The 15,371-nt window shown below is 42.0% G+C and overlaps 1 protein-coding gene across 1 annotated transcript; it reads left to right on the top strand.

Moving 5' to 3' along the window:
* The first annotated feature begins 9,772 nt into the window (after window positions 1–9,772).
* Window positions 9,773–13,509, top strand: TMEM74 (transmembrane protein 74). The gene is made up of 2 exons (XM_036436791.2): window positions 9,773–9,894; window positions 11,952–13,509. Exon 2 carries the CDS (start codon window positions 12,340–12,342, stop codon window positions 13,258–13,260), a length of 921 nt encoding a protein of 306 aa, XP_036292684.1. The 5' UTR covers window positions 9,773–9,894; window positions 11,952–12,339; the 3' UTR covers window positions 13,261–13,509.
* The last annotated feature ends 1,862 nt before the right edge of the window (window positions 13,510–15,371 follow it).

Here is a 15,371-nt window from a genome sequence, read left to right as displayed (position 1 = left end):
AAACTTATTCCCTGTAAATAAGGGGGAACTCCTATATACATAGATAATGTGATGATTAAGGGAGAAGAGGAAAATGGTGAGTGAAATCTTCATATACCATAGTAGAACATTTTTATTGATGAAGAAAAAAAAAAGTAACATACGCATATATTTTTAAATCGTAAAGATTAGTACCCAGAAAACAAGTTAAAAAGCATTTCTCCCTGGGGTGTAAGACAAAGAGATTGAGGGAATGTCATATTTATGTCTTTTAACACTATATTTATTTTTTGCAAAGATTTCTTTGCCTATAATACTTTGATAAAACTAAAATTTTAGCCTGGCCAGTGTTGCTTAGTGGTTGAGTGCTGTTGACCTATGAACTAGGAGGTCAGGGTTCAATTCCTGTTTAGAGCACAAAACCAGAGTTGCACCTCGATCCCCAGTAGGGGGCGTGCAGGAGGCAGCCAATAAATGTTTCCCTCTCATCACTGATATTTCTAGCTCTCTCTTTCTCCCTTCCTCTCTGAAATAAAATAAATACATACGTATATATTTAAAAATATTTATATTAAAAAAAAAAAACCTAAAATTTTATTTTCAAAAAATGAGGGAACAGAATTGAAAAGAGTTAAGAGAAAGGCCCAATGAAATGTGAGAAATAGAAAACAGGAAAGACTGAAACAAGTTGGAAGCCCGAGAGTGCTTTAAATATTTTTGCAATGTCATTTCTTATCACATGATATGAACAAAATCTGAGCTATGACAATTACAATTATTGCAATATACTAAAATTTCCCAAGAGACCTTTAGCTTTCTGCCAGTTCACATAAGCTAAATGTCCTGAACTTTCATTCTCAGAATCAATGTTCTTCCCAGAAGGCAAGATCCATGCTGAATTCATTTCTGGAATTTGCCATGTTACATGCTACTTCAAACTTCAAAAGAAATTTAAGATCCAGGATTGCCAAGGGGAGGTTTTTTCAATATCGGTTGACTGCCACAAACTCCATATTGAACTGCTAAATGATAAAAAAGGAAAAGGCCTTAGCCATTCTTAAGACAATATGAAGATTTTGTGGGACTTAAAAAATTGATCAAGTTTTCCTTTTAAGGGCTAACTTCTCTTTGTGACCATATGTAATGTCTTTTAAAATATTGGTCCCAGAATTATGCCTTTCATCAGGAATCCCTGATTTATATTATTTATAGAATCACTGCTTAATGGATGAAATACCATGCTTTATTGATTTTTTATATGAAATATTGCCTGAAATTTTTTCCTATTACTTTTTCCTTCTCCCCCTTTTGTTTACCCATCAAACATCTCAACTGTCACTATTATTATGAGTCTTGTAAATGTTTAAATATGAGATGTGTACTTTAGTGGGGCTAACCAAAAGTTTATTCAAGTTTGTTTCCTAAATCAATAAATTCTGACAAGTATTCAACTATTTCAAACTTGTTAAAAGATGTGTATGTGAGAAAAAAAAGAGATTCCAGGACTGAGATTCATGACTCTGACACCCACACATTTCTAGATCCTGCATTTCCAAATATAAATCATTTTATCCCCTGAAAAGAAGAGTCTTTAAAAAAATATTATCCACATTCTACAAACATCTAAAATAAGCATTAATTAGATAACAAGTAACCCCCTCCCCACCATCAAAACATTGAAAATCTGCTTCTTTTAGGGCAGCAGATAGACTAGGAAAACCCTTTGTGATTGTCAGAAGTGCTACTCCCCTCCAGTGACTGGGCTTTCTCAGCTCAATTAAAAGAGAAATAGCAAGTATATCTGGTCATGAAATGTAAAATATTTATGAGGACAAAAGACTCATAACAGTGTCTTTCACTATTAATTCCCAGCTAGACGGATGAAATAGTTTGGAGTCTTTTACTTCGTTATACTTTCTATGACAAAATGTATCAACTATTTTCCTTTTGGTTTAGTTTGCCCCAATGACTGCTTGAATTCCTGATGATGTGAAGGTAGTCTGGTCCCTTCCTTCCCTCAAGAGAACTTGGATCTTCAATGTTGTTGAAAGAAGACAGAGGACAAGAAAATTCTCAGATGACTGAAGACCATCAGCACATTGTACTTACCCTGTTTCCCCGAAAATAAGACAGTGTCTTATATTATTTTTTGCTCCCAAAGATGCGCTAGGTCTTATTTTCAGGGGATGTCTTATTTTTCCATGAAGAAGAATACGGTACACATTTATTGTTAAATAAAAATAAAGGAAATTTATTACCTGTATACGGTACGGTAGTTGTCAACACAAACCAGACAAACTGTGAATCCTACAGTATCAAGAATTTACTCATTTATTCAATGACATCATGTCATCATCTTCTGGACCATCATCATAACAATCCAATTCCTGAATTTCCTGGTGAATTTCTTGTGACTCCATTTCTTTCAGAATCAGTGGACCAAATTTCTCATGTTTAGCAAGAGCATTCTGAGACAGAGCGTAGGCCGGCCTTATTTTCAGGGGGATGCCTTATATTTCACTCAGAAGGAAACCTGTAAGTAGGTCTTATTTTTGGAGGATGTCTTATTTTGGGGGAAACACGGTAGAAAACCGGGCATCTAAAGTGATTCAGTTGAGCAATTGCATTAAATTCTGGTTAGGGCATCTCATGAGTAATGGAGTGAGCTCCAAGGTATGTAATCCACATGGACAACTGCTTATGGACTAAAACACTGGTTTGTCTCTGACATTTTAGGAAGAAAGAAAAAAATAAGGATAATGTTCTTTTTCAAGCTAGCCTACGCTAGGTTGGGACAAACTGGAAAGTAGAGATCTTCCTCAGGTGTCCCAATGTCTTTGTATTCCCAGCAACCAGCACTGGGCCTGACCAGAGTGTGTGCTAAGTCAATTTCACTAAATGGGTAAGGCAATAAATGTAATGTGCAGACTGCAGCATCACTTTTAAAACAATCACAATTACGGCTACACAAGGGTAAAAATAATTAAGTTCCCCATACTTGAAATCTAAAATTTCATTTGTCTTGGTATTATTTGAAGACAGTATCTGTTCTCATTACCCTAATCATAAATCTTGAAAAAAATGCATGCAATATTCTCATCTGATATGACTATAAGAAAATATGTATAAAAATAGAAATGAGGATTCTACTTGGTTGACAGAATTTGGTAATGAGTTAGTCTGCCCCCACAGTGAGGGGGAGATAGAGTAATGCTATAATGATCCACTTAATTATTTCCGAAGTCTTTTTGATAGCTGGATGTTACAGCTTAGCAGATGTGACAGTGACATTGATTCTTCACAGTGACAGACTTTCATTATATATTTTATAGTTCATAATAGTGTTTTCTTCCCAATATTTAGCCTTCATTTCCATTGCTGCTTAAAGTAGTTGATTGTCTTGATTTTTAAAAGAATGGGTTTTGTCTTGCAGGCTGAGACATACATTACATTTGAATTCCCATTATGATCAAAGACAGACAGAATTCTTACTGTGTAAGAGCTCTGGCTCTGCCTCACAGAACGAATACTCCACATTGCTATTCGGTTCTCATTTTAGTGAAGCATCCATTCTAGTTAATTTTTGCAACAACCATCACCAGAAAACCAAGTTCTCTTTTCCTAAGCGCACTGTAATCAAAATGTTCAGAAGGACTTAGGGAATTAGGCTCAGTTTGCTTATATATTTTACAAATTAAGAATGCTGTTTGTGGAACTGCCATGTTCATGATATTTCATGATAAACCTGCTCTTCAATTCTTCTGACGCTTTTCTTTTTTTTTTTATTCTTACTCTGAAACTCATTAACCATAAAAATGATTAAATTGCCCTTTGTGAAATAATTCCTTCCTTTTGGTTGAGGGCATTGTGTGTGTGTGTGTGTGTGTGTGTGTGTGTATGTGTGTTTAGATTTTCTGTGTTGCTTTTTAAAGCAAAAAAAAGGCATTTATTTGTAGCTTTTTGTTTTCGCTATAACTGTAGCAAAAAAATACATGGTTTGATATATTTTAGATTTAAGTTCTTCATTTATCAATTGATATGCATACTTATAAATATGAATGAGCTTTATGAGTTGGGGTCCACTTACTGCCTTTTATCTCCCTATTTATAGATACTGTTTCTCCTTTAAAAATTATTTGATTTTTTCATAGAGAGGGAGAGACACACAGAGAGAGACATCGATTTGTTGTTTCCCTTATTTATGCATTCATTGGTTGATTCTTGTATGTGCCCTCACTGGGGAGTTGAACCCACAAACTTGGCATATTGGGAAGATGCTACTGAGCTACCAGGGCAGGACCTGTTTCTACTTAATTTATCCTGGAAGCTATGCTACAGCAGGTTTCAGATTCTACAGGCTTCTTAACCACTTCTTTTACACCTATGATGAGATAGGCACTATTTTCAAACCAGAGTGAGTCAGAGAAAAATTAAACCTGGCATCTACCTCAAGGAGTCTAATGAGAAAGAAACAGGCATGAAAACATGTCACATTTGGGTGCTTTCATAGATATTAGGAAACCCAATTCAATCTAGCAGTTTGTTGACTCAAGATCCATTAAGATGAAAAGAGAGAGGAAATTCACCTCAATTTAACTCTGACTTTCATTCCGTTTGTGATTCTTTAGCCTCTTCCCTCTCCCCAGGAGCCAGCCTTATTTTCAGGCTAACTTACATTGTGGCTGTCAGCAGAAACAGGGACTACAAGCTTCCTCCCTCCTCAACCACTGACCAAAAGTTTTCACTTCACCTTGATTGGACTATTTTTGAGCCAATTGTGGTTGGAATTGGCTTAGGACTGTTTCCTTCTTTTCTCTTAACCAATTGCTGTAGCCTGAGGGAATGTGATTAGACTTATTGATTTGTGTCCTTGAGCAGAGGGTAGAGTTAACTTCCCTCAAACCACAAAGCTGCTGCACAATAGAGGAAGATGGTAACTCAGTGGAAAAATCCAGGCATTGTTACAGAAGAGAATGATGGAAATTGATCTTGGTAAGGCAACCGATGAATATGTGATTGGATCTAGATAGCATCAATTCTCCCACCCATTCCCACTTCAAATTCAGACTGAGCATTGTATGATTATGGAGCTTGATTGAAAAAATGATCCTAATTGCTCTACAGCCATAGCAATGTGACTTGGTAGGTCTTCACATCAAGAGGTAGTCAATTCTACTATTCCTTGAACCTCAACTGGGCTGGTGATTTAATTTAACAAAATAATGCCTTACGAATAACTGGCCAGCTTTGAGCTTTGTGCTTCCCCCACTCTCTTGGAGCCCCCTGCTCCTGTGAACACCTGTGGTCTAGTCAGATGGAGGATAGGAGACCACCAGGAACAGAGATAAGCTATCCAGCCCGGGCCAGCCCAGTGACATGACATTTACCAGAGACAGGACTGAGCACTTCAAGACCAGGAGGGTCTGGTGAGGAGGTAAAAGCAAGGGTTATAGAGGGCCAGGTCTGCTCAGTCATGATTCTGAAGCCCAATAAACTCTTAAAACTAAAAGGTTTATTAATTTGTCATAAGTTTATTTTGCAGCAAAACCATCTCTGAACTTATGAAAGGCCACTAACACTCTTTCTTTAGCCAATGAGTATAAACTATCCATACTTTTTGTTGTAAAAGATAGTAATGTGTTTGACTGCAGGATGCCCCTTCAGATCCCACTGGTGATTTTACAAAATATATTGTTTATGCAAAGTTTTAACTTTCTAAATTATAGAGATCAAAAATAAAAATCAAATCAAAACCAAAAGCAAGCAAGCAAACAAACAAACAAAAAATCACTTATCTTGAAATATGTATGTATAGCGCAATAATTTAGGGAACCTGAAAATCCATTTTGCACAGAAAAAATTTTAGCTATTCTTTCTCTTTTTGCTTTTTCCCATCTGAGATGTTTGGGTTCACAATAAGAAACATATATTTGGTACAAATCACTTAGTCTGCTATTACTGGAAATAAATATTTCATATAGTTCCATTATCTTTGACCCATATGGATCTGAAATATTTTAAAACTAAATTTAAAATATTTTTTAATTTTTGAATAAAATTGGGATATCTGACTTATTGATATCTGAATTAACTCAAAACCAAAAGCAGATAAAAGAGTTAGAAAAAGCACTTGCTCTCAATTTGGCTACAGCTTTCCCTCACCCCTATTGCCTGAATCCAGCCTCTCTACTTAAATAACATGTGTGCCTGGCCACTGTAAGTATTATTATTTAAAGAAAACTTTTAAATCTAATATTATTTCTTGTTCCTAAAATTTTGATAGTAAATGCAACCTTTCGTTACTCTAAATTTTGATTATTTTTATTTTCTACCATCATTTAGAAGAGCCGGCTTGGGGCACAAAGTAAGTCATATTCTTTGTGCTATTCCCATTATATGACTGGGCCTCTATCCAGACAATTCTAAGAATGATTCCCTCCTCCCTGGTAACCCTAAATTCACTAAAAATATTTATTTATAATCAGTCATGATTATACTGAAGAGAGAAAACTGGGAAGCATCCTCAGTCATCAAAGGAGACTGTTAAAAGTCCTTCTACTACCCTTGATTCACATGATAAATTTAGTTCTCAGAATCTATTGATTAACTTAATGTAATCATGATTATTTTCCCACCTCTCACAGAGTATAACAAAATATGAGATACATTAAAAGTATGGAAACTCAAACTTATTACTTAGACTTCAGTATCATTTTACTAGTGTTAATCATTTTGTAAGCATAGAATGAGGAACCACTGTTGCCCGTGTTTTTTTACTGTTTCATGCCCATGTGTAGCCTTAAATTTACAGGGAGAATATATTGTCTCTCAAGCAGCTTAAATTTTATCTGGGAAGAGAGACCACATCAAAAGCAGTATAAAATATACATGGCATACTTCTATAGATATAAAATGACAGTATTAAAAAGTGCATTATGCCACTAGAATGCCAATGGAAGAGTAATCTGATGTTGGAAATGTTGAACAAGAAAGGCTTTTGGGTCAGATTTTGAGGAAAGTTTTAGACAAGGACTTATAGGAGAGAGAGAGAGCACAAGTGGTATTTTTGCAGAGTTTTTCCTTTCAGGAGTTTCGTCAAGGCCACACTTAATTCTTTTTCTGAAAGATTTTGAAGGTTATTTTGTAGTATGTTGGCACAGAGTTGATCTTTTTTAATGCTCAAAAATATGTAGACAGCCAAGTGTACTATATATAGAAATGAGAAAGAATAACATTGATAATCATCTCTAGTCTCAGTTCAGTCTTGTCATTTTCCTCATTCTGTTCCATAGAAACATTGCACTTTCTGCAGGAGGTAATAACACATTTCATACATGGATACTGACATCAAGGAACTTATAATTTCCCTTGGACATTTAGGCTCCCGAGTGAGAAATTAAACAATATGCAGTAGTCACCTCTGTTACAGATGGGGAGCGCTCCTTATTTCTACCTGTTTCTGGGAGGTGTTGGTTTCTTGCAATATCACCAGAAAAGGAGTTTTCTGAGACTCACAAGGGAGGTTGAGTTATTGCAGAAAATTTTATTTATTCCACAGAAAATTTCTGTGGAATTAAACCCCTGAGTTTCTAAGTTTCCACTTCCCTTCATCTCACCAAGGAAGATGTCCCCTTTTGCTTTCCGAAGACACAAGATTAAAATGGTTGCCCAGATTTCCCGTTCTATGTTGGGACACAGTCCCAACCAGTACCAGGCCAGCTTAGTTCCCTGCTGCAGTTTATCAGCCCCCTGGGACTCCAATGATGACCTCCTGTTCATGGGTCGATGCTCAACCCCTGAGCCACACCAGCTGGCTGCTTTTACCTCTTTAATCATGATACAGAATTTCTCTTTTACAAACTTCAAATTATTTAAAGCTAGTTTTTCCTTTCCACTAGGTCTGTTCCTCTGGCTAAATATCCCAAATTCCTTCAGCATCTCCTTGTCCAATGAGAGTTCAGCTTTCTTCAACTTTTTACCTTCTCTCTTCTAGACGCCCTATGGTGTCCTTGTGTTCCCTTTTAAATATACAGTCCTGGGAACAGACTGAATCTCTGTACACGTGGCTGGATGAGACCGCCCTTGAATGGTGGAGAGAACAGGGAAATGGAGGATATTCTCACTGCAGAACAGGGTAATGAACAAAGAAAAAGAAACCACAATACCATGTCATATGTACAAAACACATGGGCCTAACTTGCTAAAAGAGAGCCACAGGGGGAAAAATACTTTTAAGGGGATGGATTGGGAAGTCCCTGGCACTATAAGACTATGGGTTCTATTAATATAAAAGAAAATTGACAAAGTCATCATTATAGGAGACTGATGTGTCACTTGCAAACAAGCAACCACAGAATTCCCATGAGCCACTCACAAATCGCAAAATGCTATAAATGTTATAACCCTCTGTTGCTCCCTTTGGATGAAAGCAATCAATAACCCTAGAATCACCCCAAAGGAGATGCTGAGAACTTGGAGATGATCCATAAGCCATGTTTCCTTTGGCTGCTGCAGTCCACTCTGGTTAGAAAGAGGTTAATGGCCCCTTTGTCCTTATCTGGGAGTCACAACTCAGTAGCTTCAACCTCCAGATTTCCTTTGTTTCTAACCCTTTATCTTCTTGCCTTCTGGTCCTCCCTCTACTCATTCGGTTTGCTTAAGATTTAGAAGCTGTTGTGGTTCATGCCTCACCTCTGCTGAGTTATATATGACTTTGGGCTACTCAGTTTTCTCTCCTGTAAAACTTATCTTCATAGGACTTTAAAAATTAATTGTGAGCATTAAATGAGCTAATGTGCAGGTTCCCCACCTTCTTATCCAAAAGTAGAAAGTTCCTATGAAACCTTTTGTAAGCTGAAATGGCCCAGAGGTAAGAAGTAATTATTACCAATGAATGTACATGGGGAACATTTTTGAACTTTCCCAGATCTCAGAAATAGCCCACTAAACCATACCAAACAAAACCTAAAACAACACCAACATCGTAAAAGAAATGATGTGATAAACAAACAGCCTACATGGAGTAGAAATAGTATATGCACCGTGTTGTTTCACTCACCAGAGCATACTGCCTCTCTAACAGCTTGCTGCAAACAAATGCGGACCCTTTTTCTTCTTCTTCATGAAAGTCAAAATCCTCTTTGGATTACAAGTCGAGGTGGCATTAAGCTAACTTTCGAAAAGCCGAGTACCTGCCTCTAAAATGATGAGGGGAGTCTGGCAATGTGCTATTTATGTTCATTGTTACTTTGTACCATTACTGTTCATAGTTCAACAGATGCCAGACACCCTGCACAGGAGATGCATAGGTGAACAGGACAATCTCTTATCCTCAGTCACCACATTTCTCCTGATTTTTGTGGGCAAGGCTAATGACGTTAGAAACAGGTTCCTGGATACCATTTACTAGCAGCCACTTACTGTCTTTGAAACCTTAATTCCTCTAGGCCTCTTTCCTCTTCTGGAAAAAAAAATTAATAAAGTCCAATTAGAACATGTCTTCTATTAAATAAGACAGCATATGCATATATTTTGGTATGAGCTAAATGTTCACTCCTTCCCTCATCATCTGTGGCTACTACCCCTGAGGCTGGGGGTCCCCACCTTGAGCTCAGGAGGCAGGAGTGTGGAGGTCTAGGGGAGGCAGAAGACAGGAGGTGGGAAAGAGAACAGACCTGGGAGAGACAGGCAGCCCCACCCCTGCCCCCGGACTACATCTCCCGGGATGCTCCGCTAGAGGGAGCGCCCCGCCCCGCCCCGCCCGGTCCCGCCCCTCTGGCACCGCGGGGCGCAGCCCACCGCGAGGAGCTTCTTGGCGTGCGGTGGCTACAAGTGCCAGGGCGGTGATCGCGGACTTTCCCCAGGAACCCGCGGGGACTGGCGCGCTTCTGCAGCCGCACTGGGTGGCCCAAGCAGGTGAGTGGCGGAGAGCAGAGAACAGGAGGCGCTGGAGCAAGGGAGAGACCCCTGGAGCCGGGTGGCGCCGGGGAGCGCACGCGTCCCCACTTTCTGCCCGAGGTGCCTGCCCAGCAGCCTCAGGGTACTCTGCAAATGAATGCATGAATGCAGCCCCCCCGTCCCGGTGCTTCCCGAGGGTGCGGAGTTCAACGGCATGAAATGAATTGATTCCTGGGGGAGGATACCACTGCCCAGGGCTTGGTCCCTGCACCGCGCGCTCCCAGGACGCACGCAGAGGTCGCCCTCCCCAGCCCAGCCTCGCCCGTGTCCGTTAGCTCCAGCGCAGACATTCATGCTTTCATGGATGGCTACAGACTAGGAAGATCGTTGTCTCCTGGCTTTGAGATGCAGTTTTATCAACTGCGCTCTTCAACGGGGGAGAAGAAAGGGAAAGGATTATCCCAGGTCTCCTGGGATTATCTCTTCTCCGTGGAGGATGGAAAGCCCGGATCCGGGAGCTGCAAAGGAAATCCACTGTAAGGCGAGTAGATCGCCCAGCCCTGGGAACCAGAGGAGTCCCCTTTGAAGAAAAAGATAGACGTAGGACCAGGGCATCGAGTGGAGATTTCTCTCCCTCTTTGTTGTACATTGGGAGCCCCCTAAGGGACTTGGCCGATGTTATCCCCGAGAAGTCCAGTGCGATGAGTTCATGGTGCCAAAGGTTCAGCGGGGCGCCTGATGTCTGAGCGACCTGCCAGATGATTTCTCCTTTCAGTTATCAAACTCCTCACCATCCCTTCCTTCACGGACGGGTCCTGCAGGAGGGAATGTGTCCACTCGCTCAGGGAAAGCCCTGGTTCAGTTGTGATTTTCCTGCATTTGGTGTATTTTTTTTGTTTGTTTTAGCTGCAGAGAAACTCCAAAAATAGAAGGAAAGTGGTGTGTGTGTGTGTGTGTGTGTGTGTGTGTGTGTGTTTTGTTTTTTAAAGGCTAATGGATAGCAGAAAATGTGTGGATTCCCTCTAATTTTAAGTGAGTTGTCCGGTTGACCTTAGGTGAGCCTGACCTGTGTGTGGCTTATCAGCTGGTGGAGCTGTGGATTTTGAATAATAATAAACCCCCAAGCCATGAGTTAAATCAATTCCTACCCTGGACTTGGGGGCTTTCTTTTCTTTGAAACCTCTAGTACTTTCGAAAGTGCGTTTTTATTCCTCAGAAAGATGTCTGAGGCAGAGAAAGACGGGCAAATGGCTTTCTGGGTAACTTAACAATAGTTCTATCCCAGGAAGGTCCCTTGCTGGGCTTGGGGTGGAGTGATGTGGATGCAGAGTTCCAGGGGGTACCCTTGGAAATGGCTTCTCCTCTGTTTGCCTCAACCGAACCCTGACTCGGCGGGCTTATAACTTGCCTTTTATGGTCAGTTTCCTTCTAGATTGGGTTTGTAAAACTTCTGGTCAAGCTCCTGTGTGCTTGTGTTAGCAAAGCGTGCAGAGGGAGAGGCACTCAGACCCGTGCAGAGTTAGTGAGCAGGAGCAGTCAACAATACCTGAAGCAGGCAGAGGTGTGTGTGTGTGTGTGTGTGTGTGTGTGTGTGTGTGTGTAGGAGTGGGTTGGCATACAGTATTTGCAGGTATCATACCATGAGGCATGTTGTCTACACACTATATCCTGCTGCCCTCGTGTAGCAGCAAGGGGATGAATTAAGAAGGGCAGCACAGTGAACAAGCGTGGGGTCTTGTAAACGCAGGGCTGTGTGACTGGGGTCACTGGTGCATGCAGTAGGGGAGGTGGCTAGTGTAGCCTGCCATCTTTCACCCACACAGTCAAAGCGCTGAGCCCCAGCTCCCATAGAGCCCAACGGATAGTGACGTGTGCGTTCACCCGTGGTGATGTGCTAAAGCTAATCTGTATTAGAATCCGCTCTGGATTAAAGCGAGGGTAAACACTTATAACGTAACTGAAATGCTGAGAATCCTGTGCTTCCCAGGGTCTCCAGAAAATCACCAGTTCTGCTAAAAAAAAAAAAAAAAAAAAAAAAAAAGGTCCCCGCCTTTCTCGTTTGTGTCTCTGTACAGGAAGCCCGCCTTCTCATTGAGGGATCCTGTCGCAGAAATGTGTGAATCCTCGGATAAATTTGGCCCGGTGACGGCAATGCCTTCTCCAGAGACACTGCTACTTCCTCCCAGCTCCTTTTCTTCCCTGGCCTGAGATTCCTAGTGTGAAGCCTTGTGATAAATCAGAGGGCTTGCCCTTTTCATACTTTCTAGCTACCAGATATCCTCTTCTTTCCATCCATCACCCCTTTCAGGAGGAGGGGGGGGTGGGGGTTGAAGTGCCAACACTGTGGCTGCCAAGGAGATGGGGGCCTCGGAAGCACTGGTGGGGCAGCCTTAGTCGGGTTCTCCTCTGGGCTGCTGTTGGCGGGATTTCTGGAAGCTGCTGGGGGATGTCCGAGTAGTTCCCATGGAGCCCCACCATCTTGCTGGGAGGAGTGGCCAGGCAGCCTGGGGTGATGCTGCGGACTGGAGCTCAGGAGGGCCTCCAGCTGACCAGGCAGATGCAGCAGCCACCAGAGCTGCTCTCTGCTGCCAGAGACACTGCACATCCACGCCAAGGGCAGCCGAGGTGGACGGCTTGAAACTTGGTCTTTCTCCAGCCCCCTCCTCCTCCTCTCTGCAAGACAGTGTGCTCCAGCCAGACTCCTTCCCACCGGGTCCTCTCAGCTCAGGGAACCACCAAACAGCAGAACGGACAGTCTGCAATTGCTGCAGCCAGGAGCTAGAAACTTCTTTTACCTACGTGGACGAGAACGTCAACTTGGAGCAGAGGGACCGGAGCTCCCCTTCAGCAAAAGGATTGAGTCATCGCCAAGGAGACCTTGGCTGGGGAAATCCCAACGAGTGGCCCCACGAAGCTGCCATATCCTTGATATCCGACGATGATGAAGAAGACACAAGTTCGGAGGCCACGTCTTCGGGCAAGTCCGTAGACTACGGTTTCATCAGCGCCATCCTGTTCCTGGTCACTGGCATCTTGCTGGTGATCATCTCTTACATCGTCCCGCGGGACGTGACCGTGGATCCCAGCAGCGTGGCGGCCCGGGAGATGGAGCAGCTGGAGAAGGAGAGCGCCAGGCTGGGGGCGCATCTGGACCGCTGTGTGATCGCAGGCCTCTGCCTGCTCACTCTCGGGGGCGTCGTTCTGTCCTGCTTGCTCATGATGTCCATGTGGAAGGGGGAGCTGTACCGTCGCAACAGGTTTGCCTCTTCCAAAGAATCTGCAAAACTCTACGGTTCTTTCAGCTTCAGGGTGAAAACCGGCAGCCATGACAACGCCTTGGAGCTGTCCTTGGTAGAGGAAGATGCTCTGACTGTACAGAGTTGACTCTGGTTGTGAACTTGAGAGGCTCCCTTGGCATTTTTTATATGAAATCACACACACACACACACACACACACACACACACACACACACATACACACAAAACCACAAACAAAAACAAACCCCATTTCTTAAAATGAACAGTGCAGTTTGTTTGCCTGGCAAGAAAAATCTATTTCCCAAACCAACAGCCTGTGAGTGTTTTTGTTCTCCCCGTGTCTTTTTATTTAGAAGAAAAGCCACGTAAGTTGCATTAAGAAACCACACCCAAAGAGCTGAGACTAATTAATCTGTAATGACCATTAACTTCCTCTTCTCTAGCAAAATATTTCAACAGCCCAGTGTAACAAATTATTTCTTTGATAAGATATATGATATTCTTTGGACACTAGCAGTTCCCATACACAGGTCAATTATAGACATCAATTTTGTCAAAAAGGGCTTATGCACTAATCACATAATAAGGCTTATATTTAACTAGAGGCCTGGTGCACAAATTCGTGCATGGGTGGGATCCCTAGGCCTCCCAATTGGGGTTAATGGGGGGATGGCTGGGGAGGGACTGCAGGAGGTTGGCCGGCCTGTGCTGATCTGAGCCGATGGGGGCCGGTTGGCCAGGGAGGGATTGTGGGAGGGCTCCAGGGTGTGTTGAGATCTCTCACCCAGCCCCAATCAGCCAAACCCCAGCAGCAAGCTAACCTACTGATTGGAGCATCTATACCTGGTGGTCAGTGGGCGTCATAGTGACTGGTTGAGACAGCATATTACACTTCTATTACACATGATTCTTAAAGTTTCTTATTCATTTTTATATGTTTTTCTTCCTATAATTTGGCTACACACTAAAATATAGGGTTTTGAGTTTGAATGTTTAAAAAAGTGAGGATTGTTGATTATTTTTTTAAACTATAAATTGCATATATTTAAAATTACCCCTGTACTAAGCAATGGTAATTAAGGCACTAGAATACACTCTCCAGTAAACATATAACAGAAAATTATATATCATTATGAGACTAATCTGAATTTAACCCATAATGCTATTGCCAGATATTAGCATACCCATTCTCTAGATGAAATAAAATTAGTGGCTGATATAATTTTTTTTTTTGTCTGTGATTTAGCTATGATACTGGTTACTCATGCTGTTGAAGTCTTTCCTGGCTCTCACATCAGAGAGGCAATTCGTAAGACATTTTAAAAATATTTGCAGACATGCAAACATCTATTATAGGCAGGTTTGAGTCATGATTGGCTCAGGCACACGCCCAGGTGATGTTTTGTTGTTGTTTGGAGAAAACTTCCAGTACAATTGTAGCTGGACTTGGGGACTGTACCTACAAGCAGGTATCACTGGCTCTAGGCCATGTACTGAGACACTGCCCCAGGATGGCAGCAGTCCTTAAGCCCATAGACAAAAAATTAAAACGGACAGAGAGTCAATGGGAACTGCACCTCTCATCACAATGGTCTAGGCCCGTGGTCGGCAAACTGCAGCTCGCGAGCCACATGCTGCTCTTTGGCCCCTTGAGTGTGGCTCTTCCACAAAATACCACAGCCTGGGTGAGTCTATTTTGAAGAAGTGGCATTAGAAGAAGTTTAAGTTTAAAAAATTTGGCTCTCAAAAGAAATTTCAATCGTTGTACTGTTGATATTTGTCTCTGTTGACTAATGAGTTTGCCGACCACATCATTCTGAGTTCTTAAATCCAAACCCTCAGTGACTGACCTCTGGCCTCAGGAAGCTACTGGGAGAGGCATGATGGGCAGTGTGGCAAATCACCCAGTATACACCCCAACACACCATCTTCCCTAAGGTAGTGGTTCAGGAAGTGCAGCCTCAGAAAGGTCTTGAATTGTGCAATGATTCCTTGAAGTGTTTCCAACCTCACGCTGGAGGACTTGTGGCTTCCATTACTACATTACCATTTTCAGTGAGGTCATTCTGAAAGAGGACTGGAGCTGAGGATTGGGGCGGGAGGGCAGGCATGGGGAAGTAAGAAAGTGATTCCTTTGCAGATTGTAAAGCCTCCTAATGTCTGAAGTTTTTTGTTGTTGAGGACTGGAATACGTGGGTGACTTTGGCTGGCAGAGTGTGTGAGTCAGGGTTTCTATG

The sequence above is a fragment of the Pipistrellus kuhlii genome, unplaced genomic scaffold (genome assembly GCF_014108245.1).
Source record: "Pipistrellus kuhlii isolate mPipKuh1 unplaced genomic scaffold, mPipKuh1.p scaffold_m20_p_14, whole genome shotgun sequence".
Classification (NCBI taxonomy): domain Eukaryota; kingdom Metazoa; phylum Chordata; class Mammalia; order Chiroptera; family Vespertilionidae; genus Pipistrellus; species Pipistrellus kuhlii.
This window is presented reverse-complemented; position numbering and strand designations above follow the sequence as displayed.

Bases quoted from the DNA above. Each gene is read 5' to 3' on its own strand.
- TMEM74 (XM_036436791.2), top strand. From the start codon at position 12,340: ATGGAGCCCCACCATCTTGCTGGGAGGAGTGGCCAGGCAGCCTGGGGT.